This window comes from Pogoniulus pusillus, chromosome 5, assembly GCF_015220805.1.
Source record: "Pogoniulus pusillus isolate bPogPus1 chromosome 5, bPogPus1.pri, whole genome shotgun sequence".
NCBI lineage: Eukaryota > Metazoa > Chordata > Aves > Piciformes > Lybiidae > Pogoniulus > Pogoniulus pusillus.
The window spans coordinates 866,803-891,931 of record NC_087268.1 but is presented as its reverse complement, the minus strand read 5'-3'; the positions used below and the strand labels follow the sequence as shown (position 1 = coordinate 891,931).

The window sequence follows — 25,129 nt, the reverse complement described above, 5'->3', positions numbered from 1 at the left end:
ATGCCACATCGCTGCAGCTTTTAAACACCTCCAGGGACAGGGATTCAAGTACCTACTGGGGAGCCTGTTCCAGTCTCTGAGAAACCATTCAGGGAAGGAGTTTCTTCTGATAGCCAACCTAAATGTCCTGAGGCTATTTCCTATCATCCTATCACTTGTCACTAGGGAGAGTAGACTGACCCTCGCTTTGCTTCAGGGAGTCGTAGAAGGTCTCCCTTCAGCCTCCTTTTCTCCAGTCTCCCTCAGAGGCTCCTCACGAGACCTGTTCTCCAGACCCTTCAGCAGGTTCATTGCCATTCTCTGGACAGACTCCAGCATTTCCATGTCTTTCTCGTAGCAAGGGTTGCAAAAGTGAACCCACGATGCTGATGTACAAGCAAGGAACAATTCACTAGGAGAGAAAGGAAGCAAACATTGCACATGAAAAGCATGCAATCCTCATCTAAATACCAACTGTGGTGCACTCAGCCTCGCAGACACAGCTCACTGACCCTCTCCACTCCTGCAGTCACACAAGGGATGATGTTCTTACCACATTTCATCCAGACAGGTCTGTAAACGAGTGGACAGTGCCAGCTCTGTGCATGCCTCAACTCCCAGCCCACCACTGCCTCTTGTCAGGTCTCCACACCTGCTCCAGAACATCTCATGGCTTCTGGTTCAGTGCTACCACTGCAGGATCTCTCAGGGCATTGCTCTGCCAGCTACCTTGTGCAGTGTTGGTGATACAACTTCAGACATGCTCTACTTCAGCTACAGCAACCTCAGCTCTGCCAAGGGCTGAACACAGGTACACCCAGGCTTGGTCACTGCGCACAGGAAGCCCAACAAGGAGAAGCACTGCCCTTCTCTCCACGTTATTCACCAACCAAGGCATGTGCATCTCTGGTTGTAGTGAGCTCCTTCCCATGAAGCGTGCCTCGTGGCCACTTTTTGTTGCTCTTTGTTCACAAAACAGTTCATTGCCTCAAATGAAAAGTGAAAGTGATGAAAGTACCTACAGCAAAGTGAGCCCCCAAACCATAACCTGCTTCGTTCTGGCTGCTGCAAACAGATGATGACAGATCCTGCCTATGTAAGATTCCAGACAGGGAGTTACTGATGCCACCTGTGGTCAGGGCACAAACTCAGCAAGAATGACTTTGGCTAGGTGGATTCATTTGAACATCCATTTTCTTTACTGAAAATGCAGTCAAGTACTGGAACAGGTTGACCAAGGAAGCAGTGGAGTCACCATCCCTGCAGAGGGAGATGTCACAGCACTTTAGGACATGGTTTAGCAGGTATGGTGGTGTTGGGTTGATGGTTGGACTTGATGATCTTAGACATCTTTTCCAGCCTTAATGATTCTATGATTCAATGAAAACCAAACACTTCCAGCTCTTATGCCTGTGAACCAAAACTTCAAAGCTGAAGTGAAACAAATGCAGTTATGGCACATGCTCCAGAAGAGGAAGGGATAGCAGTTAGTAACATGGAGGAACTAAAGCTCAGGTCCTCAAAAAGCTTCTTGAGATATTCACCACCCACTTAAGACACTGAGATTTTTCCTCCCTCAAAAGTGTCATCCAGCTGCTGCCTAAATCTGAAGGATTGAGACCTCATCTCTGTTAGCCAACATACTGACACTCTGCCTCCTGCACCACTTCACTGCTCAGTAGTCTCAACTGGAATCCCCCAAGCAGCATATTCAAGGTACATCCTCTGATCTTTGGGGAGTGAAAAACAGCACAATCTGCTACTGACATATTTCACAGAATCACAGCATCAAGCAGGTTGGAAGAGAGCTCCAAACTCAGCCAGCCCAACCTAGCACCCAGCCCTGCCCAATCAATCAGACCATGGCACTAAGAGCCCCAGCCAGGCTTGGCTTCAACACCTCATGGCCATGTACCAATTTTTCTGAGAAGACCAAATTCCAGTTCATGAGTGTCCACTGGCTGCATCATAAATTCAAGACTACACATTCCCCTCTCTCCACTGATCTCCCACAGATGCCAAAAGGAAGCTTGTACAGAGATCAAAGGAAGAATTTGAGCTCTGTGTAGTAAAATAAAACTTTCAGTTGTTATGTTTTGACATCACATTCAGAACTGCTCGCTGGAAAATGTTCCCTTTGGTAGGTTCATTGCCACCCTTGCTCTGCTCTTTTCCTTTCCTTGTCCTTCTTTCTTTTCCCTGCCTCCCACCTCTCCTCTTGCCCTCACCAGTTCCCACTTCCTGGGCACGGTGTTGGAATGGCCACTCTTAAAAGGCAAACTCTCACCAGCAATCATGAGTACTTGCACGCTGCAAGTCCTGGGAGCAATGGCTCAGCTCTACCTCCAGACTTTGGCCACAGCATGGCAGCCCTCCCTTGCTGCACAAGAGAACAGTGGGTGCCTGTGCCATCAGTGCCACAGCTCTGCTTAACACACCCTAGCATTTTCCAAGAAAACAACACTCAGGACCCCAGAGCAGCTGAAGCTGCAGTGTGCCCAGGTGGGCAGCAGGGCCAGTGGCATCCTGGCCTGGCTCAGGAACCTAATTGATTCTACAATTCTATCACCCACTTACCAACTGCCATGCCCAAAATAGACAATCACATGAGGTGCGTCATGTTCGTCACATTTCTCAGCACTAGAAGAATCACAGTATCAACCAATTTGGAAGAGACCTCCAAGCTCAGCCAGTCCACCCTAGCACCCAGCCCTGCCCAAGCAACCAGACCATGGCACTAAGTGCCCCAGCCAGCCTTGGCTTCAACACCTCCAGGCACAGTGACTCCACCACCTCCCTGGGCAGCCCATTCCAATGCCAATCACTCTCTCTGACAACAACTTCCTCCTAACATCCAGCCTAGACCTCCCCTGGCACAGCTTGAGGCTGTGTCCCCTTGTTCTGTTGCTGGGTGCCTGGCAGCAGAGCCCAACCCCACCTGGCTACAGCCTCCCTTCAGGGAGTTGTAGCCAGCAATGAGGTCTGCCCTGAGCCTCCCCTTCTCCAGGCTAGATAGCAGTATCTGTCCCAGTGCAAGGCACTGTAGGCAGACAGGTTAATATGCCTGTCTCTGTTAATGTGCCCCAGGTGCTCCAAACTAACTATCAATAAACAGAAATTATCAAATTCAGTAGCACAAAGTTTTCTCTCCAACTGCAAAAAGGATTTAGAGCAGTAAAGCTAGTTTCAGCTACAGGGTTACCTAGTTACAAGGGTTGGCTGATGACTGCAGAAGGGAGAAGTGGCTGCCTGACCCTATGCACCACAACAGCCTGCTGAACCCTCCTCAGAATGGCAGGAAAATAGCTCAGAAACTTCCAGACTCCTCTGTTTGGCCTGCTGCAGTGTGGTAGCCATCCCTTACAAGGATGCAGAGCTTTGTGCATGGGAATTGCCACGAGCTTTAGAAGCCCTGATTCTAAACAAGACATTTGCAACGAGACTCTACGAGGTCCAGGCCTTACTCCCCACTTTTAAAACCAGAAAATGGAAAGGAAATGGTTTGCTGGAGATCAGTGTCCATGCTCAGGATTATCTTCACACTTAAATCACAAGATCATCATGCCTCCATTATCGCTTCACATACCCATGAAGAGATTGCCATCTCCTCAGTTCTGTGAGCTGAGCAGCTCCTCCATCCTAACTTCCCCAGCAGAAGAGAAAATGTGCTTATACAGAATCAGCCCTGGTATTATGGGCAGAGATTTTCAGACTAAGGCTACCACCAGTCCCTCAATATCCCCCTCAGTCTACTTGAGTGTCAATAATGTTCTTACAATCAGGGCACAAATTAGTGCAGTTAAAGCATTCCCCAAGTCTTTCAGTTAATAAATGACTGAGAGAGGCTATCAACTTATGCAGAAGAGGTTGTTTGCAACTAACAGGAGATGCAATTCTTCACAACCAAGGTGCAGAGGGAATGGGAGCAGACTGGAAAGCTCCCACTGCTTCACTTGCCATTTTTGCTTCTATTTCATAAGACAACACAAACAAGTTTATCAGGTATCCAGAAAGTGCTGGGGATTGAGAACAGTGCAAAGGGTGTAAGACTGAGAGACCCAGAGCCCAAACTCTTTCACTGGGCCGTGAGGCTTCAGCACAAGAGTTACCTACAACCATATTACACACTTGGGGTCACCCTAATCATTTCATAGATGGTGCCCAGTATCATGTCATGTCCTAGAATGAAAAGAAACTACTTTGGGGTGCTTTATATGCTTTCTCATCAACAGCCATCAATCTGCCCTAAAAGTACCTCTGTTTCAACAACTTCAATTACATTAACTAAAAGTAACCTAGTTATTGAAATGGTATTTAACCTGAACAGCCACCAGATCACTTCACCACCACTCAGTACTCCTCAGCAAAAGTAATCCTAATAACCATCCTGCTAACTTTTTCCACTCTCAGAACTGGGATGTATAGATCCAGATTTCACAACAACCAGACCCCAGGGAAGGTCCAGGGAACAGAACTGGATGCTACCCCCAAGGCTGGGACTTGCATTTCCCGTTGAAAGAAGAGCTTAGCCCTGCAGAGTGGTGACAAGTGTAGGACAGCATGTGAAAAGAGTCTGCCTAAATCAAGAACACGTATTAAAGAGTCTAATTTCCACAGTTAGCATAAACACTTTAAGGGACACTGCACTGCCCGAGAAACAGCCTTAGCAACGCCTCACTAATGCTGCCCCCCAACTTTGCCCCTCCTAGCACATCCCCACTGCATTTACACCAGGTGGTGAAATGCAAGTGAGGCAAAAATGCCTTGACTGCAACAGAGACACAATCAGTAATGGGGAAACAAAAGCTCTAAAGCTACACGCTGTCCCCCACATATGACCACAAAGAGGGCACGGCTGGGAGATGTAGGTCATTAGCTCCCCTACCCTTCCAAATCCAGCCCAGCATGTCCATCAGTATGCACTGCAGTGTGAGCCAGGACTGCACAGAAGAGCAGAGAGAGATGGTTCTGTGGGGCAGGGATTGGCAGTGAGTAGAAGGGCTGGGCATCATGTACCACCAAGTTGGTAGAACACCCACAAAAGGGCAACACTCCAAGCAAATATACAAAAGCAATTCCAGAGTTCCCAGCCTTTAGCCGCAGAAGTCAAACCCCAGGTTTTAAAGGCAGATCCGTTCAGTTTAGAACTCCCCATTCAGACACCGGGTGAAATCTGCTTCCAGCAGCGCTAGGAGCTCCCCAAAACGACCTGCTGCATTTAACCAACGCTGCAGCACGCTGCCGTCTGACAGCTTCTATGGGGAACCGCTCGAGGGGGTTTGTTGTCCCTCCAGCACTTGTGATTGCAGTAAAGCAACCTGTTGCTCTCCCAAGTTGGGTTACCAGTTGCTGCTCTCCCCCCTCGCTATTATTCCTAGGTAACTTCGGCCAGAGAAAACACCGCTGGAGCACTCGGGAGAAGTTCTCCTCTCGCCCTGTCCCACACGCCCCCAGAAGTCACCCTGCTGCCCCGGATTTGGGGAGGGGAGGCCGAGAGGGTCTCTCTGCGGAGTTACGCCTGCACCGGCATGACCCGCTGGGCTCAGTCCCGAACGCCGCCGGCGTCCTCGGCTTGCCCCCGCCTGACCCTGCCCTTCTGGGGAGTCTCTGCCTCTCCGGGTTTCTGCACCCCTAAAGCTGGCTCCGGAGCGGCGCGGCGGTTACCTTCCATCCCCGGCAAACACGGCGAGGCTTCGCCCCGCTGCCGTCCCGGCGCTGCTCCCCCCGAGCGGACGAGCTGGTCGCGGCGGGAGCGCTCTGGCCGCGCCGCTGCCGGCCCCAGCCCCGCTCCCAGGCCCACCGCCCGCCTGCCCCCCACCAGCCGCTCACCTCGTCCAGCCGCCGGGGCTGCGCCTGCCGCCACCAGCTCCTGCCCTTACTCCGGCACTGGGCAGGGCAGCGGCAGCAGCAGCATCCCCCGCCAGCCCCCCCGGCTGCCGCGGCTGCACTTGCAGCCTCTCGGGAGAACCGGCGGCCAGAGGAGGAGGGGGTGGGGGAGAGAGAGGAACCCCTGGCCGGGGCCCCGGGCCAGCCCTCCCGCGCCGCACCGGCCTGCTCGGCAGGGCCACGCCGGGCGGAGAGTGCCGCTCGGGCGTGCCCCGCTCCGCGCTGCGCCCGCAGGTAGCGGCCCAGGGCCAGCTGCCCGGGAACCGTGCTTCGGCCGGGCGAGGCAGAGAGCCCCCGGGGTGCAGAGAAAGCCGGGTGCCGCTTCCTGAGCCGCCCGGCAGCTGGCGATGGCACTGAGAGAGATGGAACGGAGAGCGATGGCACAGAGAGCGATGGAACGGAGAGCGATGGCACAGAGAGCGATGGAACAGAGAGCGATGGAACAGAGAGCGATGGAACGGAGAGCGATGGAACGGAGAGCGATGGAACAGAGAGCGATGGAACAGAGAGCGATGGAACAGAGAGTGATGGCACGGAGAGCGATGGCACGGAGAGCGATGGCACGGAGAGTGATGGAACGGAGAGGATGGCACAGAGAGCGATGGCACGGAGAGCGATGGTACAGAGAGCGATGGAACAGAGAGCGATGGCACAGAGAGCGATGGAACGGAGAGCGATGGAACGGAGAGCGATGGCACGGAGAGCGATGGCACAGAGCGATGGCACAGAGAGCGATGGCACGGAGAGCGATGGAACGGAGAGCGATGGAACGGAGAGCGATGGCACGGAGAGCGATGGCACAGAGCGATGGCACAGAGAGCGATGGTACAGAGAGCGATGGCACAGAGAGCAATGGCACAGAGCGATGGAACAGAGAGTGATGGCACAGAGAGAGATGGCACGGAGAGCAATGGCACAGAGCGATGGAACAGAGAGCGATGGCACAGAGAGAGATGGCACAGAGAGAGATGGCACGGAGAGCGATGGCACAGAGAGCAATGGAACGGAGAGCGATGGAACAGAGAGCAGAGAGCGATGGCACAGAGAGCGATGGTACAGAGAGCGATGGCACGGAGAGCAATGGCACAGAGCGATGGAACAGAGAGTGATGGCACAGAGAGAGATGGCACGGAGAGCGATGGCACAGAGAGCGATGGCACAGAGAGCAATGGAACGGAGAGCGATGGAACAGAGAGCGATGGCACAGAGAGAGATGGCACGGAGAGCGATGGCACAGAGCGATGGAACAGAGAGCGATGGCACAGAGAGCGATGGCACAGAGAGCGATGGCATGGAGAGCGATGGCACAGAGCGATGGCACAGAGAGCGATGGCATGGAGAGCAGTGGCACAGAGCGATGGAACAGAGAGCGATGGCACAGAGAGAGATGGCACAGAGAGCGATGGAACGGAGAACGATGGCACAGAGAGCAATGGCACAGAGCACAGGGGACAGTCCGTGTGGCTGTGTGGATGCACACAGCTCCAGAGTCACCATATTCCTCTGAATGGGCACTTCACTTACACCTGAAGAGTGGAGATGCAAAGAAAGAAATGTGTCATTGTTTGGCAGCAACTACACGACTTGGGCTTTGCGTGTCCTAAGAGCTGCCAACACCGTTGGAGAGCGTAGCACAGGCAAATGTCTTTTGCCATTGCTGCATCCTTTATGTCTGAAACTTCTTTGCCTAACGCATTGCAGGAGGTGGAGGGGGGGATGGGTTTGAGGAAAAGTAGCATGTAGCCCTATACTCAGACTCTAGTGCCATTCTGTAGCCCAGAGCTGGTGGTCTGGATCTGCCCTGAAAGCCCAGTCCTCATTGCCCAAAAGAGATACAACACATATCAGGAGAAATGTTGTTAGAGCTGCAATGATTACTCCCTGTGTTAACAGAACTGCCAAGGGACTGAAAGCCTCCTAGGTCCTCACATAGCGTTTCACGAATTGGGGTGCATCTAATCAACAATTCTATTGATTTTCTCTATCCCCTACTAAGGTTAAACTAAACCTTCATTTAGGGACCCAAACAAGCCTAACACTTCCCAGCAGCAGCCAAAAGTGTTAGTATTTTGAATGCCAAACCAAAATAAACTCTTGTAGAGATTTCTTCATGCACCAAATCAGCAGCAGCAGCAAAACTGAAGATTTTTAAGACTGAGAGGAGGAAGAAGGTTGCTTTAAATAATGCTTTAGCTATAGTTATGGGGACAAGACAAGGAAGGTGGTAGAAAATGTGAACTCAAAACAGGGAATGACCCAGATCAGATGTCAGCTTGTGGTACCATTCCAAATCTCATCTGCAACATCTGTAAGTCAGCTATTGCTGTCTTCATCCCTGACCTGTGCCAACTTAGCCAACCACAGAATTTATGCCATAGGTTTTGTGTGGCCCAGTGTTTGAGACATGGTTATATCAAATGACACTAAGCTGGGAGTGCTGATCTGCTTGAAGGTAGGAAGGTTCTGCAGAGGGAGCTGGACAGGCTGGATCAATGGACCAAAGCCAATGATATGAGATTCAGCAAGGCCAAGTGCTGCATCCTGCACTTGGGTCACAACAATCTCATGAATTATCCAGGCTTAGGAAAAAATATCCAGGCTTGGGAAAATTATCCAGGCATGAAGTATCCAGGCTGGAAAGCTGCCCAGCAGAGAAAGCCCTAGGGGTGCTGTTTGACAGCTGACTGAAGATCAGCCAGCGGTGTGCCCAGGTGGCCATGAAGGCCAACAGCATCCTGGCTTCTACCAGGAGCAGTGTGACCAGTAGGAGTAGGGGAGTGATTGTCCCCCTGCATCAGTGAGGCCACACCATCGAGACTGGGCTCTGTTTTGGGCCCTTCTCTTCAGGAAAGACATTGAAGTGCTGGAGTGTGGGCAGAGAAGCTGGTAAAAGAAGAGGTCTTGTGAGGAGCAGCTGGGGAAACTGGGGTTGTTGAGGCTGGAGAAAAGGAGGCTGGAGAGGAGACTCTCTCTGTGCAGCTCCCTGAAAGGAGGTGGGAATAAGGTGGGTGTTGGTCTCTTTTCCCTAGTAACGAGTGATAGGAAGAGAGGGAATGGCCTCCAGCTGCAGCAGGGGAGGTTTAGGTTGGCTGGGAGAACAATTTTTTTCCTGAAATGGCTCTCAAAGACTGGGACAGGCTCTCCAGGGAGGTGGCTGAATCCCCATCCCTGCAAGTGTTGCAAAGACATGCACCAGACTTGGTAGTTAGTGTCTGGACTCCCTGATCTTTAAAGTCTTTAAAAAAACAGACTCTGTGATTCTCTAAGTTCACAGAAGTGTGCAAGAGGGAGATTGGCTACACCTGCCCTATGTCTGTTCCTCATCTTTGATTTCACAGGAGAAACGGCTTTCATCAAGCCTTCCTCCCTGCTGAGACTCTGGGATGAGTGCTCAGAAGCTGAGTTTTGACTGGGATTCAGAGAAAGTCTGAGCTGTTCAGCTGTGAAGGAAGCACTGAAGAGAGGCTGGGGCTGTCACGGGGACGTGAAGCTCTGTCTGCTTTGGCTGTGTGGATGTGGCTATATCACTGTCTAGTGGCTGTCCCATGGATCACAAGTCTCCACTGCTGCCAGACTTTATGGATACACCACGTGCTCAAATAATTACTTTCTCTGCTTTTCAAGCCAAAAATTCCTCTTTCCCTGCTGAGGACCATGGAGTCTGTGCATCTGCAACACACAGCTCTCTTACAGAGGAGCAGAGTTTCTCTTGAAGGGCAGTCAATGTTGTTTTGGTCAGCACTGGAATGAAGAAAAGAATCAGCTGAGTCGATGCTGAAAGGACCAGAGTGGTATTACACTGCTCAAACCCGAGATCCAGTGCTCTAGGAGTGAAACATAAACAAGGCAACATCTGAATTAAAGGCTGCTAGGGAGAGACAGCACCCAATGCGCATTGGATAAAACCAGCAACCCTGTGGGCTGAGGACAATCCAACAACAACTCCAGCCCAGCTCCATAAATGTTATTGAATAAGTCTCATGAAGGTGTGTCCTATGTGAGTTAGCCTCAAACAAAGAGGACTCAAAATCTCGAGCCTGTTCCTTCTTCCTTCCTGCTGTCTTGGCTTAAGAAGTTGAAAAGTCATGATTAGATTGGCTGAACTTGTTATTTAATATGTTTTATTTAGTTTGTAGCTATGGTTTTTAAAATATTTATCATATTGCTAAAGAATGGTGACTGTTTTCATAGAAACTGGAGATGGAAGAGACCCAGTAAGTTCACATCCAGTCCATGCCCCCTGCTGCCATGGCAGAGTTGTTCTGCGTGGACGTTTTCAGGGCCACCTCCAAACTCCTTTGGAAACGTTCTGCTCTCTTGGCAGGGGCCTGTGTCTCTTGCATACAGCTCTGGAAAGAGCTGCTGATGCCCAGTCTCACCTTGTCTTTACTCCTTTTGCAGTTCATCTTCTTTGCCCTCATATTGTCTTTCTTTTGGGCACAAGCACTTCTTTTTTGGTTATGCTGAAGTGTTTCTTCCTCTCCTGAAGCTTTTTATAAGGGCTCTGTGCAGTTGGGCAGGGCTACTCTGGCAGACACAAGCAGCCTAAGCAATAGCATTGGAGCAGCTATTTGTTGGAATAGCCTGCCCTGGGGAGGGTGGCAAACCAAAACAAAAGCTCCAAGGTATTTGCTGAATATCAAAGCAGAAGCACGTGGAGAACATTGTCCCTCTACTAGTCACAGACAATTTCATTCTTATTAAAATCCTACTTTGCCATAACCTCTCAGCAATTAATGTTCTGTTAAAAATGTTATTAATAGCTACTGTAGCTCCTTCCTTTGTTATTCACTCCCCTGCACTTGTGTGATTTATAGGTCATGAGACTGGATAAGGCCAAGTGCAGGCTTCTACACTTTGGCCACAACAACCCCAAGCAGCGCTACAGGCTGGGACAGAGTGGCTGAGAGCAGCCAGGAACAAAGGGAGATGGGGGTGCTGGGAGAGAGGAGCTGAAGCTGAGGCAGCAGTGCCCAGGTGGGCAGCAGAGCCAATGGCATCCTGGGCTGGCTCAGCAGCAGTGTGGGCAGCAGGACAAGGGAGGTTCTTGTGCCCCTGTGCTCAGCACTGCTCAGGCCACCCCTTGAGTGCTGTGTCCAGTTCTGGGCTCCTCCATTGCAGAGAGATGTTGCAGTACTGGAAGGTGTCCACAGGAGGGCGCCAAAGCTGTGAGGGGCCTGGAGCACAGCCCTGTGAGGAGAGGCTGAGGGAGCTGGGGGGGTGCAGCCTGCAGCAGAGGAGGCTCAGGGCAGAGCTCATTGCTGCCTGCAGCTGCCTGCAGGGAGGCTGTAGCCAGGTGGGGTTGGGCTCTGCTGCCAGGCACCCAGCAACAGAACAAGGGGACACAGCCTCAAGTTGTGCCAGAGGAGGTCTAGGCTGGATGTTAGGAGGAAGTTTTTGGCATTGGAATGGGCTGCCCAGGGAGGTGGTGGACTCACAGTGCCTGGGGGTGTTGAAGCCAAGCCTGGCTGAGGCACTTAGTGCCATGGTCTGGTTGCTTGGCCAGGGCTGGGTGCTAGGTTGGACTGGATGAGCTTGGAGGTCTCTCCCAAGCTGGTTGATTCTATGATTGTATGTTTGGCTTACTTAGGGCAGCAGTGTGAGCTGGCTGTTTTCTCTCATGATAGAATCATCCTGTGTGCTTCAGCAGCTAACCAGGGATAAAACAACAGTTTCACATGCACACTGTATGATTGCAGTGAAAGCCTGCCAGATGTGAGACAGCCAGAATGGATGTGGTGATGCCTGCACCAGGAGACTGCCAGCTTCAAACAACCATTTTGAGAAGTAGGATTTGCTACCTACGTTTCAGCTCCAGAGCCTGTTACCAAGGGTTTAAAAATCAGCGTGGTGAGCAGTATCTCTGTCTGCTTATAAATGAAAAGGGACAACTAGTGTGAAAAAGCAGGCCCCCAAGGGTGGAGCCTGTCAGCATGAGCACAGGAACTCAGCTGAAGGCAAGATTTACCAGTGTCCCACTGTCTGCTCTTCCCAGTCAGGCTCTTCCCTGCATTCTCTGAGCTCTCCTTGGTCAGTTTTGTTTCTCCATTCCCTGCCCCCTGTTTCCTTCTGATATCAATTCTCTCGCTGTATTTCCTCATTTTCCCACCTTTATTTATTTTCTCTCTTTCCAAAGTATGGTTCAGCAATGTTACAGGAGAGCCTTGCAGCCACTTCTCCCCTCAGGCCAAAGGCAGCACATCTCTCCGAGGAAACAGCGGATGCCAAGTCTGCAGTCTTCCAGTGATACTTCCTTTGTGTTAGTCTGCAGTTAGTGAAGTGCTGGGATGAAGAACCATCAAATGTGACCTCAATCGAGGCTTTCAAACATCCTTTCAAGACTGAAAACTCAAACGAAAATTATACCATAGGATTAAAAACACAGAACCAGGCTGAAGACATCAGAAGACTTTGAGGTTACAGCTGGATATTTGTTTCCTCCAATATTTAGCAGTGCTTTTGGAAGACCTATATGTATGCATTCAAGAGTTTCAAGGCCAAAGCTGAACCTTAAGTGCTTGTTTACTCATGGGAAGCCTCTTGAGCTTCCCTCATGTTTCCCACAGCTCCTTAGTTCCTGTCATTCCTGATCTCCTGCTTTACTTTGGATAAGAGATAATTTTTCTTCTCAGTCTTCTTTCTTCAGACTAAAGGGCCCCAGGGCTCTCACTCTCTTCTTCTAAGAGAGATGCTTCCACTCCCTCAGCATGGTAGTGGCCCTCTGTTGGACTCCTTCCAGTAGTTCCCTGTCTCTCTTGAACTGCGGAGCCAAGAAGTGCACACAATACCCTGGGTGCAGCATCACCAGGGCCGAGCAGAGGGACAGAAGAACCTCCCTTGACTCACTGGCCACATGCTTCTGAATGCACCCCAGAATACCACTGGCACATTGCTGGCTCATGGCAAACTTCTTGTCCACCAGCACTCCCAGGTTCTTCTCTGCAGAGCTGCTCTCCAGCTGGTCAGCCCCTAACCAGAACTGGTGCAGGGGATTATGGATGAACTTCATGAGTCTCCAGCTTGTCCAGGCCTTGCTGGATGGCATCACAGACTTCTGGTGTGCCAGCCACTCCTCCCAGATCTGTATCATCAGCAAGCTTTCTAGGAGTACACTCTGGGCCTTCATCTAGGTCATTAGTGAAGATAGTGCACAGGGCTGGACCTCACACTGACCCCTGGGGAGCACCACTAGCTACAGGCTGCCAGGACTGTAGCATTCCAAGGGAATTTCCACTCTGAGTATTAAACAGGCTGCTAAGAACAGAAAGATCCTAATGAGCTCACACACTAAAACCAGTGTTTCAGTGTGAATTATTTGAAGAGCCTGTTCTGTTCCATGTGGTTACAGGTGTGAGCAGGTGTTGACAGACTGACTGGGTGTAGGGATTAGGTTTAGGTTTGGCCACTTCAGGTATTATCTGTCTGGACAAGCAGTAACTAAGAGATAAATCTCAAGTGCAACTGCTCTCATGCTTAATTATTCATGATGGTGATGGCTAATAGCTACTCTTCCCTGCAATCTCTGTAAGTGAGAATCATAGAATCAGTCAGGGTTGGAAGGGACCACAAGGAGCATCTAGTTCCAATCCCCTGCCCTAGAACAGGCTGCCCACAGCCTCAGCCAGCCTGGCCTCAAACACCTCCAGCCAGGGGGCCTCAACCACCTCCCTGGGCAATCCACTCCAGCTTCTCATCACTCTCATGCTCAACAACTTCCTCCTCACAGCCACTCTCACTCTCCTCACCTCCAGCTTTGCTCCACTCCTCCCACTCCTGGCACTCTCTGACAGCCTCAGAAGTCTCTCCCCAGCAATTTTGTTGCCCCCTTCAGATCCTAGCAGGCCACAAGAAGGTCACCTGGGAGCCTCCTCTGCTCCAGCCTGCACAGCCCCAACTCTTTCAGGCTGTGCTCACAGCAGAGCTGCTGCAGCCCTCTGAGCATCCTCCTGGCCCTGCTCTGGACACTCTCCAGCATCTCCACAGCCCACTTGTCCCAGGGGCTCCAGAACTGGATGCAGTACTGCAGGTGGGGTCTCAGCAGAGCACAGCAGAGGGGGAGAATCCCCTCCCTGGCCCTGCTGGCCACACTGCTGCTGCTGCAGCCCAGGCTCTGCTTGGCTTTCTGGGCTGCAAGTGCACACTGCTGGCTCCTGTTGAGCTTCTCCTCCAGCAGCATCCCCAAGTCCCTCTCCTCAGGGCTGCTCTCCAGCCACTCACTGCCCAGCCTGCAGTTGTGCTTGGCATTGCCCCAACCCAGCTGCAGGACCTTGCACTTGGTGTTGTTGAACCTGACACTGCACTTGGTCTTGTTGAACCGAGAGTCAAAGAAAGAGAGTGTCATGGTAAGAAAGAGAAAAATAGAGAGCCTTACCTGTTTGGTGCTCCAAGCTAAGCCACCAGAAATGGGGTAAACTGTACAATACAGCTGACAAATAGCTGTCAGAAACATTGCCACCAATTCCTGGTACAATCTCCTGCCATGGAAATCTTTTCAATTAAAGCCTGTTTTTTTAATAGCCAGGACATTAATTCCAAATCCACCAGTCCCTGAGGTTGGGACTACACATTCACAGTGCTTTCTCCTGCCTTCATAATACTCCAGTCTCTGAATTTATGCCTTTATTACAGTACTGTTTGATCATCAGTCTTAATGAAGCTCTCGTTAACCACATCTGCTTTCCTTTGAAATGGTCACACAGAGTGTTCAGCCACTACTGAATAAATCTGGTCATTAAAAAAGGGAAGTAATTAATCTGCTCTTCTGTGTGACAGCTGCTAATGAGATGCTGTGATACCTACAACAGATAGCAGAAAGTGCACTGTTTCCTTTGCAAAACTTAACAGGTCATTTTTAGTGTTGCTGTTGTACTGCACTTGCTTTTTGTCAGGGCCTTTTCCACACTGTCAGCCTCAGAGCATAGGTTTGGGCAGAGCAAGTCTTCAGACTTCACCCAGAATCACAGAAGGGAATTCTGAAGACTATCTAGTCAAGCTCCGCTGCTAGAGCAGGATCACCTACAGTAAATCACACAGGGGGTTGGAATGCCTTCAGAGAGGGAGACTCCACAGCCTCTCTGGGCAGCCAGGTCCTGTGCCCTGCCACCCTCAAAGGGAATGCTTTCCTTCTGTTCATGTGCAACCTCCTATGCTCCAGTTTGTGTCCATTGTCCCTTGTCCTGTCCCTGGACATCACTGAGAAAAGTCTGGCTCCATCCTCCACCTCTACAGACAACAAGAATTTTCTGTCTGGCTTTTAAATACTCACTTACTTGTCAATACTGTAGCCAGGTGGGGTTGGGCTCTGCTGCCAGGCAGCCAGCAACAGAACAAGGGGACACAGCCTCAAGCTGTGCTGGAGGAGGTCTAGGCTGGATGTTAGGAGGAAGTTGTTGGCAGAGAGAGTGATTGGCATTGGAATGGGCTGCCCAGGGAGGTGCTGGAGTCACCACCCCTGTTTAAAAGGAGAATGGCTGAGGCACTTAGTGCCATGGTCTCGTTGACTGGCTAGGGCTGGGTGCTAGGTTGGCCTGGATGATCTTGGAGGTCTCTTCCAACCTGGTTGATTCTGTGATTCTGTATTTGAAGGGCAAGGGAAGAAGATGTGTTGCCATGCTTATCTCTACATCCCACTACATTACTTTTACACATTAGTCTTAATAGTTTCTATGACAAAATATCCTAGAAGGAAGGATTTTACTTCTTGGAAATTGCCTGCTCTGAAGGCACTCCTGGTTGAGCATTGTCTCTCCTTTGCCACTAGGAATCTACTCACTTGAATTAATATCCATGTTCAGTATTGCAAGGATCAGTTTCAGATCGTTACAAGAATGAGTAACTCTGCAAACAAACAAGCAGTGCTTTATTGCATAGGCCTTTAGTACTGGGCAGTTGAAAATCACTTCTCCACCTTACCAGCTGTGCCTTGGGCTAATTGTCTGTAACAAATCTTGTTTACCTCATTATCTGTCTGTGACTGGCCAGTATAACGTTAACTATCCCATGGCCACATCCACTGCTCTGCTTGGTAGCTGATTCAACAGCTAGATCCCTACTGGGATAAAAGAAATGGACATTGCTCTGGTTTTCTGGGACTGAATCCCAGGCCAGCCATGGGCTGCAGACCATAATTCTGAGTCAGTCAGGACAACTGACTTGAGTTGTCTGGACCATAAGCATCACACTCAGTATAAAGAAAGAGGAGAGGAGTGGAGTTTGCTGGTTGGGCTTTTCATAGAACCATAGAATAGAATCACAGAATCAAGCAGGTTGGAAGAGACCTCCAAGCTCAGCCAGTCCAACCTAGCACCCAGCCCCGTCCCACCAACTAAACCATGGCACTAAGTGCCTCATCCAGGCTTTCCTTGAACACCTCTTGAACACCTTTCTTTACCTGTTTGCTGTTCTTGAGGACTGCTGCTCTTTTTCTGGGCTAAGTATAACTTTCTATACATTGTGTTGACATTGCTATTCCTTTGGTTACTTCCTTAAATCTGTTTACATTTTAACCCATGCATCTTCTCACCTTTTCCTCATTCCCCTCCTGCTGTGCAGGGGGTCAGTGAGGGTAACTGCCATGGTTTAGCCCTAGGTGTGGGCTAAAGGTATACAGGTGTATTATTGTGACACTGAGTGCTGTATTTCTAGCAGAAAAGAAGGGCTAACACTGATGACTATCAATATCACTTGCCTGTAGCTAAGGCTATAGCTCCACCAAAATCTTCTAGCAGAAACACAAGGTTAAGCAATGCCTACCTGCCTCCATTGGTCCCAAGCAGTGACTTACTCCTCTTTGTGTGTGGTTTGACTGCCAAAATGGTCAGGAAACTCTGCAGTTGATCTGATAAAAAAAAAACAGAATTAAAAATACATGTATTTTTAATTTGGTCCTGTTCCCTTCACAGCCCCACAACCATTGGTGCCCTCATAACTAAGGAGGTTAGATGAGAAGTGTGGCTGGCAGGTCGAGGGAGCTGATTCTCCCCCTCTACTGTGCTCTGGTGAGTACCAGGTGGGGACCTGCAGTACTGCATCCAGTTCTGGAGCCCCTATTACAAGTGGGATGTGGAGATGCTGGAGTGTGTCCAGAGCAGGGCCAGGAGGATGCTCAGAGGCTGCAGCAGCTCTGCTGTGAGCACAGACTGAAAGAGTTGGGGCTGTGCAGGCTGCAGAAGAGGAGGCTCCCAGGTGACCTTCTTGTGGCCTGCTAGGATCTGAAGTGGGCTACAAAAAATCTGGGGAGGGACTTTTGAGGCTGTGAGGGAGTGCCAGGAGTGGGGGGAATGGAGCAGAGCTGGAGGTGGGGAGAGTCAGGCTGGCCATGAGGAGGAAGTTGTTGAGCAGGAGAGTGGTGAGAGGCTGGAGTGGGTTGCCCAGGGAGGTGGTTGAGGCCCCATGGCTGGAGGTGTTTGAGGCCAGGCTGGCTGAGGCTGTGTGCAGCCTGCTCTAGGGTAGGGTGTCCCTGGGTATGGCAGGGGGGTTGGAGCTGGCTGCTCCTTGTAGTCTCTTCCAACCCTGCCTGAGAACAGAAATAGTTATCAAAGTGACACAAAATAATGCCTCTATTGCTTGAAGGTTCTTCAAAGTGTTCTGCTAGACAAACCAGAAAGCAGTAATTAGCCCAAGCATGGTTCTTCCAATGGCTAGTCCTTGCTTAGGAGTACTCAAAATGCTTCTGTAAGCTGAAGTCAGTCCTCAGGCTGGAAGATAAACCTTTTCTGTTACTGTGCAGTGATTGGACTGTCTGGTGACCCTTTGGCTTTGTGCAAGCAGTTTCCTTTTTTAAACCTTTCAACATGTTTAAACCTTTAAACCTTTCAGCATGCAGGTAGATGTCTGAAGTGTTTGTGGCTATTTCCTTTCCTGTTGCTGCCCCTTTCAGAGCCCCACAACATTCTTTAAACCAAATACTAGAGGCAAGATAGTAGTTAAAAAATATCTTACACAAAGTAAACTTTCCACATTCCATACCACAGAATCACAGAATCATAGAAACAACCAGGTGGGAAGAGACTTCAAGCTCAGCCAGTCCAACCTAGCACCCAGCCCTGCCCAATCAACCAGACCATGGCACTAAGTGCCCCAGCCAGGCTTGGCTTCAACACCTCCAGGCACAGAGACTCCACCACCTCTGTGGGCAGCCCATTCCAGTGCCAATCACTCTCTCTGACAACAACTTCCTCCTAACATCCAGCCTAGACCTCCTCTGGCACAACTTGAGGCTGTGTCCCCTTGTCCTGTTGCTGGGTGCCTGTCAGCAGAGCCCAACCCCACCTGGCTACAGCCTCCCTGCAGGCAGCTGCAGACAGCAATGAGCTCTGCCCTGAGCCTCCTCTGCTGCAGGCTGCACCCCCCCAGCTCCCTCAGCCTCTCCTCACAGGGCTCTGCTCCAGGCCCCTCACAGCTTTGTTTGCCCTTCTCTGGGCACCTTCCAGTGCCTCAACATCTCTCTTGAATGGAGGAGCCCAGAACTGGACACAGCACTCCAGGGGTGGCCTGAGAAGTGCTGAGTACCATCTCCTTTGTCACCAGAAGCCTTCTAAAAATTGAATGCCTTCTGCATGCTGCTGTTCCTTTCTCCTGACCATCACATTTCTCAGTCCAGAGCAGCAATTTCCATGTTGTCAATGGTTTCCCCTTATTGCACACCCAATGTATAAACAAAGGTCTTTTTGTACAAAACAAAGTCAAGTTATCATCTCAATCAGATTGCTTGGATCAGGTTCAGCTGACAACGACAGAGTTATTTTTCCACCCCTATGCATTTTCAACATGCTGCAATTCCCTTATGCCTGTGAGATTTCTTGTTTGTTTGCTTAGGTGTCTTCAGAGGTTAACTTCTCCAAAGAGCAGCCTGGAAAAGAGTAATGCAGCAAATTTCCCAGATCTTGAGGAGCAAAGAATGCATGCTGCTGGCAGAATGTGACTGCTAAGAAACATCTTGGATGCCATCAAGCTAAAAGCAGAAGTGCTGTGAAGTCAAAGAGTGCATCCACAGGAAAAAAGATGGAGCTGAAGCTGTCAGGCCTTTGAGCATATGGTGCACATGCTCATGATCAAAGGTTAGAAGTTATTTTTTAACTCAGGCAAACAATTCTTTTGTGCTTCCACAGTGCCTTTTGTTTGGGGATGCTAAAGTGGCTTTGTAGACTGGGGGACCATTACCTTATCTAACAATCCGGGACACTAATGTATAGAGAGAGCTGAGGTACAAAGTCAAGCCCTGCGCTCAGAAAGTAAGGGTTAGCAGCAGCAGAGGCTGCTCCTTTCTCTGTGCACTCTGCTCTTACAGCATCAAGGGTTTAACTTTCAGAAGGGAAAAACACTTTGTTAGTAGGGTAGTTATTACCTGGCCGGCCTTTCCTGCAGCCAGAAGACTGGCAAGATGTAACTTTGCAATGAAATACCTGTGATTTGCCCAAGGGGAGGCTGATGCTGCCCCAGGCAAGGGACTACTACTCCAATCTTGGATCTGAGATACTCAACACTCAGTCCTGTGTGATGTTCGCAACAACTCCACTCTGACTACCTTTGTAAGAGTAACACATCTAACTGTAACATGTACAGTTAGACAAGGCAGCAACAGTTCTGTTTAAACCTTGGCCTTAACGCAGGCTCTGACTCCCAAGTATCAAATCTCCACCCTGGGACCCTGGACATTGTAGCATTGATGCAGTCAGTATAAAGTAATTACTTACTGAATACAGAGCTTCAGGACAACCATAGCAGGCATGTTTTGTCCTAAGCATTAAACTTCAATGCTCACAGTTCAAATTCTAGCTGTGCTTTAAAGTGCTCACAAGTCTTGCACTCTCTTGCCACTCTCATGATGAAGAACTTCCTCCTCACCGCCACTCTCACTCTCCCCACCTCCAGTTTTGCTCCATTCCCCCAGTCCTGGCACTCCCTGAGAGCCTAAAAAGTCCCTCCCCAGCCTTTTTGTAGGTCCCCTTCAGATGCTGGAAGGCCACAAGAAGGTCCCCTGGGAGCCTCCTCTGCTCCAGCCTGCACAGCCCCAACTCTTTCAGTCTGTGCTCACAGCAGAGCTGCTGCAGCCTCTGAGCAAAGAAACAATAACTGCATATTTCAGTTCCAGGCTCTGAAATAGTGTGAGAACAAGCTGATCTCTCTCTACACTACAGTGGAGGTCTTGGTGATCTTAAAGTTCCTTTCCAACTGCAGTGATTCTGTGGTTCCCACTGCTGCTGCAGTGCATCTCCTCAGGTGTATGGGGAGCGAGCACCTACAGAAGGATTACTATGGCAAATCTACTCCTGGTGCTGCGTACTGACCGCACACCTGCAGCGGCTTAGGATCCAGGGAGCCATGGCAATACCAATGATTGCTTCAAGAGATGCAGCTATTAATAAAAGATTAAGTAGACTTGTTTGGATGGATGACAAGCAGGGATATTTGCTCTAGATAGCACAAAAGCATACTCCAATAAGAATATAGGACACTTAAACCAATAAACCAATGCTTCCTTTGGCCCACATTTGCCAAACTGCTCCTGTCAAGCCTCTGACTTGGCTTGCTTCCTCTGCTGTGCTCTTTCTCCCTTGCAGAACAAACTCTGCCCAGGTTCTAAACCTTCATGTTACTCACATGCTATTCAGAGATATCTGCACCTTTTCCTGACCTTGGTCAAGTGAAGCCCAGGAAGTGGATTTCCTGTTGAAGTGGTCTGCTGTGACCTGAGATCAGCTGGCTCAGCGTGAAGGAATAGCCTTGAAGAGCACAGGAGTGCAGCAGTTCTCAGATCAGCTTCTGTGCCTTGCTCTTTCAAAGGCTTCCCCTGTGGCTTCAGCCAAACAGTTTCTCTCTCTGCTTTACTCTCCCGTGATGTAGTGTGACAGTGCTCATCTGCTTGCCTCTTACAACATAGCTGACAACCTGAGCACTAAATGACTAGGGAGCAACAGTGCCGATTCCTGTATGTGCCCTGCAATCTATCTCCAAAGGCACAAGGTCCTTCACAAATACCTTCTCCTAGATGTTTCCTCATCTGTTGTTTGGAGCTCTTCAGCTCCATTGTATCCACTTCAGGCTTTCCCTGCTGCTGAAAGGTTTTATTTATGCCATGTTACAAATCAGACTGCAGATAGAGATGAGGAGAGGCTGAGCAGCTAGGGGTGTGCAGCCTGGAGAAGAGGAGGCTCAGGGCAGACTGCTGTGGAGGCAGGGACTTAATGGAGTACATATAAAAACAGAGTTCTTTTCATTTCCTGAAACCTCCCCCCAGAACCAGATACAGAGATTAATTGAGTTTTAATTAGCAGATTCAGTTGGATTGAGAAGATCTTACAAGGATACTATAGGTAAATTTGACTATTTTGGAAGTCAGGAGTTGGAAAGGCCAAGCTTCTAAACTCAGAATTGCCCACCATTAATCAGGCTGAGCCTCCCTGGGAAGGCCATTCCAGTGGCTGAGAACCCTCTCAGGGAGGAAATTTCTTCTAATATCCAACCTGAAGTTCCCCTGAAGCAGCTTGAGGCCATTTCCTCTCATCCTATCACTTTTTGCCAGAGAGAGGAGACCAATACCCACCTCACTCCAATGTCCTTTCAGGGAGTTGTAGAGTACAAGGTCTCATCTGGAGGTGTTGAAGCTAAGCCTGGCTGGGGCACTTAGTGCCATGGTCTGGTTGATTGGGCAGGGCTGGGTGCTAGGTTGGGCTGGATGAGCTTGGAGGTCTCTTCCAACCTGGTTGATTCTATGATCTTCACCCTCCCTTTCTCCAAGCTGAACAACCCCAGTTCCCTCAGTCACTCCTTACTAGACCTGTTCTCCAGACCCTTCACCAACTTCATTGTCCTTCTCTGGGCATGTCTCAGCACCTAAATATCTGTCATAGAGTGGGGGCCCCAAAAGTGAATCCGCTACTCAAGGTGTGGCTTCACCAGTGCTCAGTCCAGACCAATCACTGCCCTGGGCCTGCTGGTCACACTAGTCTTGATACAGGGCAGGATGCTGTTGGCCTTCTTGGCCACTGTAAAGGGTTAACCCTCCCGAGGGAGTGTTCCTGACCCTGACCCCAGCTCCTCTTGACTCCTCCCTGGGGGTGAGTCTGAGCCTTGCTCCAGCCCACTCCCATTTCCCATCTAGCCCCCTGTAAAAACAGAGGAGCTTCCTGTTTTGTGCTCCCTTGCCCTGCCTCCCTGCATGACATCATCATCCTCATCCTCATCCTGTTCTTCATCATCCTGTTCCTGCTGCTCTTTGTTTTACCACGTGGCCATCACTGCAGGAGGCAGACAAGACCCATTGCCATCAATCTGGCTGTACAGACATATTTTGTATCTTGCTTTCCCTTCCCTATACCTCTTTGTAACTCCCCTACCCCAAAAACCTTTTATTTATTGTTAAAGTTATCTCTTTTAACTTCCAAGTTGAAGTGAGACTTCATTTGGGTATGTTTTACCTTTTTCCTCTCTGCATCTAATTCCTTGTCTTGGAAGAAAGGAGGGAGAGGGAAAGGCATCCTAGAAATTGTTACTGGTTCTATTAACTGTAGTTGAGTCTCTGGGAAATTTAAACTAAAGCCACCTGGGCACATGCTGGCTCAATTTCAGCCAGCTGTCAATCAGCACCTCCACATCATAGAATCAAGCAGGTTGGAAGAGACACCCAAGATCTTCCAGCCCAACCTAGCACCCAGCCCTGTCTAATCAACCAGACCATGGCACTAAGTGCCAGGAATAAGGCCATGGAGCCATTGACAGCCACTCTTTGGGTGCGGACATCAAGCCAGTTCTTTATCCATCAGTGCTCCACCCATCAAACCCATGTGGCACCAGCTTGAAGGGGGCTACCAAAAAGCTGGGGAAGGAGTTTTGAGGCACTCAGGGAGTGGCAGGAGTGGGGGGAATGAAGCAAAGCTGGAGGTGGGGAGAGTGAGAGTGGCTGTGAGGAGGAAGTTGCTGAGCAGGAGAGTGGTGAGAGGCTGGAGTGGGTTGCCCAGGGAGGTGGTTGAGGCCCCATGGCTGGAGGTGTTTGAAGCCAGGCTGGCTGAGGCTGTGTGCAGCCTGCTCTAGGGTAGGGTGTCCCTGGGCATGGCAGGGGGTTGGAACTGGCTGCCCCTTGTGGTCCCTTCCAACCCTGACTGATTCTGTGCTTCCGAGTGGCACACCAGAGGGTTGTGCTGCCATCCAGAGGGATCTCAAGAAGCTGGAGAAATGAGCAGAGAGCAACCCACAACAAAGGGAAATGTCACGTCCTGCACCATGGGAGGAACAAGCCCGTGCTCCTGGAAAGCAGTTTGCAGACAGAGCTCTGGGTAGTCCAGTGGCGAAGTGGAAGATGAGGCAGCAGTGCACCCTCGTGGCAAAGGAGACCACACTGCCTGGGCTCCGGCAGGGACAGCAGCACCAGCAGGCACAGTCATCCTTCCCCTCGCTCAGGCACTACCTGGAGACCTGTAGCCAGTTCTGCCTTCCCCCAGTACAAAAGAGACATCAACCTACTGGAGAGTGTCCAGGGAAGGACCACAAAGGTGACAAAGGGACTGGAGCATCTGTCACCTGAGGAAAGGCTAAGAGAGCTGGGGCTGCTCAGCCTGGAGACAAGAAGCCTCGGGGCAGATATCCTCAGTGTGGATAAGTGCTTGAAGGGAAAGTGGGAAAAAGCCTGAATTGGGCTATTTCCAGTGGTGCCCAGTAACAGAACCAGAGGCAGTGGTACAAACTGAAACCCAGGGGGTTCCCTCTGCACACAGGAAGACCCTTTTTTACTGTGAAAGGTGACTGAACCGTGGAGCAATTCACCCAAAAAGGCTGTGGAGTCTCCCTTCTCAGAGATGCTTGACAGCTCTCTGCACATGGACCTGGGCAAAAGCTTTCTCCAAGTGACCCTGCTTGAGCAAAGGGGTTGAGCAGGACAGTGCCCCTATGCCCATTCCAACCTCAACTGCTCTGTGATTCAGTGCTAGCTAATCAGAGGATTAGACTATAAGCAACCCGTGGCACCCCCATGTCTCATAACAAGATTTGCCCTCAGGGCATTGGATACTGCTAGTTTAACAGACCACTCCCATTGCTCTGTGAGCATGTTCTGATGTTCATAGTGCTAGACCTAAAAGTAAAGCAACAGTGCTTTTAAGTGAAGCATAGGAGCACTGAATCAACCAGGTGGGAAGAGACCTCCAAGCTCAGCCAGCCCAACCTAGCACCCAGCCCTGCCCAATCAACCAGACCATGGCACTAAGTGCCCCAGCCAGGCTTGGCTTCAACACCTCCAGGCATGGTGACTCCACCACCTCCCTGGGCAGCCCATTCCAATGCCAATCACTCTCTCTGACAACAACTTCCTCCTAACATCCAGCCTAGACCTGCCCTGGCACAGCTTGAGGCTGTGTCCCCTTGTTCTGTTGCTGGGTGCCTGGCAGCAGAGCCCAACCCCACCTGGCTACAGCCTCCCTTCAGGGAGCTGCAGACAGCAACGAGCTCTGCCCTGAGCCTCCTCTGCTGCAGGCTGCACACCCCCAGCTCCCTCAGCCTCTCCTCACAGGGCTCTGCTCCAGGCCCCTCCCCAGCCTTGCTGCCCTTCTCTGGACACCTTCCAGCGCCTCAACATCTCTCTGCAATGGAGGAGCCCAGAACTGGACACAGCACTCAAGGTGTGGCCTGAGCAGTGCTGAGCACAGGGGCAGACTGTTCTACTGGCACACTGTTCTAGCATAGATTTCCAGATTCCTTATCCATTGTCACTGTTTTTCTGCTAGGGACAAAGATGAAAGGTTGGTGATTGCTGTTTCTCAGTGCAGGGCCGTGCTTAGCCTGGCCTGGCCTTGAGGTTAACACTAGCAGCCGCAGCAAGTAGACGGTGCAGAGGTGAAGGCAGGAGGGAGAAAGGAAGCAGGCACTTGACTGCCTCTTAAATAGGGTTGTGGAAAAGAAGCAGGAGTGGAATAAACTTTGATCTGGGGGGGTCCTCCCCCCATGAGGGTCAGGTCTCCCCTGGAAACCTGGGAGAGTTTCCAGTCCACTCTCTCACCCCAGATGGGCTTAGTCCAGCACAGGCTGTCTCCCAGTGGAGTGCTTTAACAGCAAGAGAATAAACCACCACCACAGCAGAAGATGTCTGGTTTAATTAGTCATTAAATAAGTTGACTAGCAAATATAAGTCTCTACATAAAAACAAACCCTTCAACTTCTTATTAAGTTTTTGAACTATATAAATTCAAAGGAAAATAGGTGAAGTGTTGGTGTGATAGCTTAATAAACTGACTCCCGGGTGGTTTGGCTAACTCAGAAGTACCTGAACATTCCC

At 50.4% G+C, this 25,129-nt stretch overlaps 1 protein-coding gene across 1 annotated transcript in view; it reads right to left on the bottom strand.

The window, feature by feature from the left end:
* The window catches only part of CD86 (CD86 molecule), a 65,304-nt gene that overhangs the window by 14,879 nt on the left and 25,296 nt on the right, over positions 1-25,129 (bottom strand). Inside the window, exon 6 of the mRNA XM_064142986.1 lies at positions 16,618-16,702. Coding sequence (XP_063999056.1) covers positions 16,618-16,702 — 85 coding nt within the window. The remainder of the gene's footprint in view (positions 1-16,617; positions 16,703-25,129) is intronic.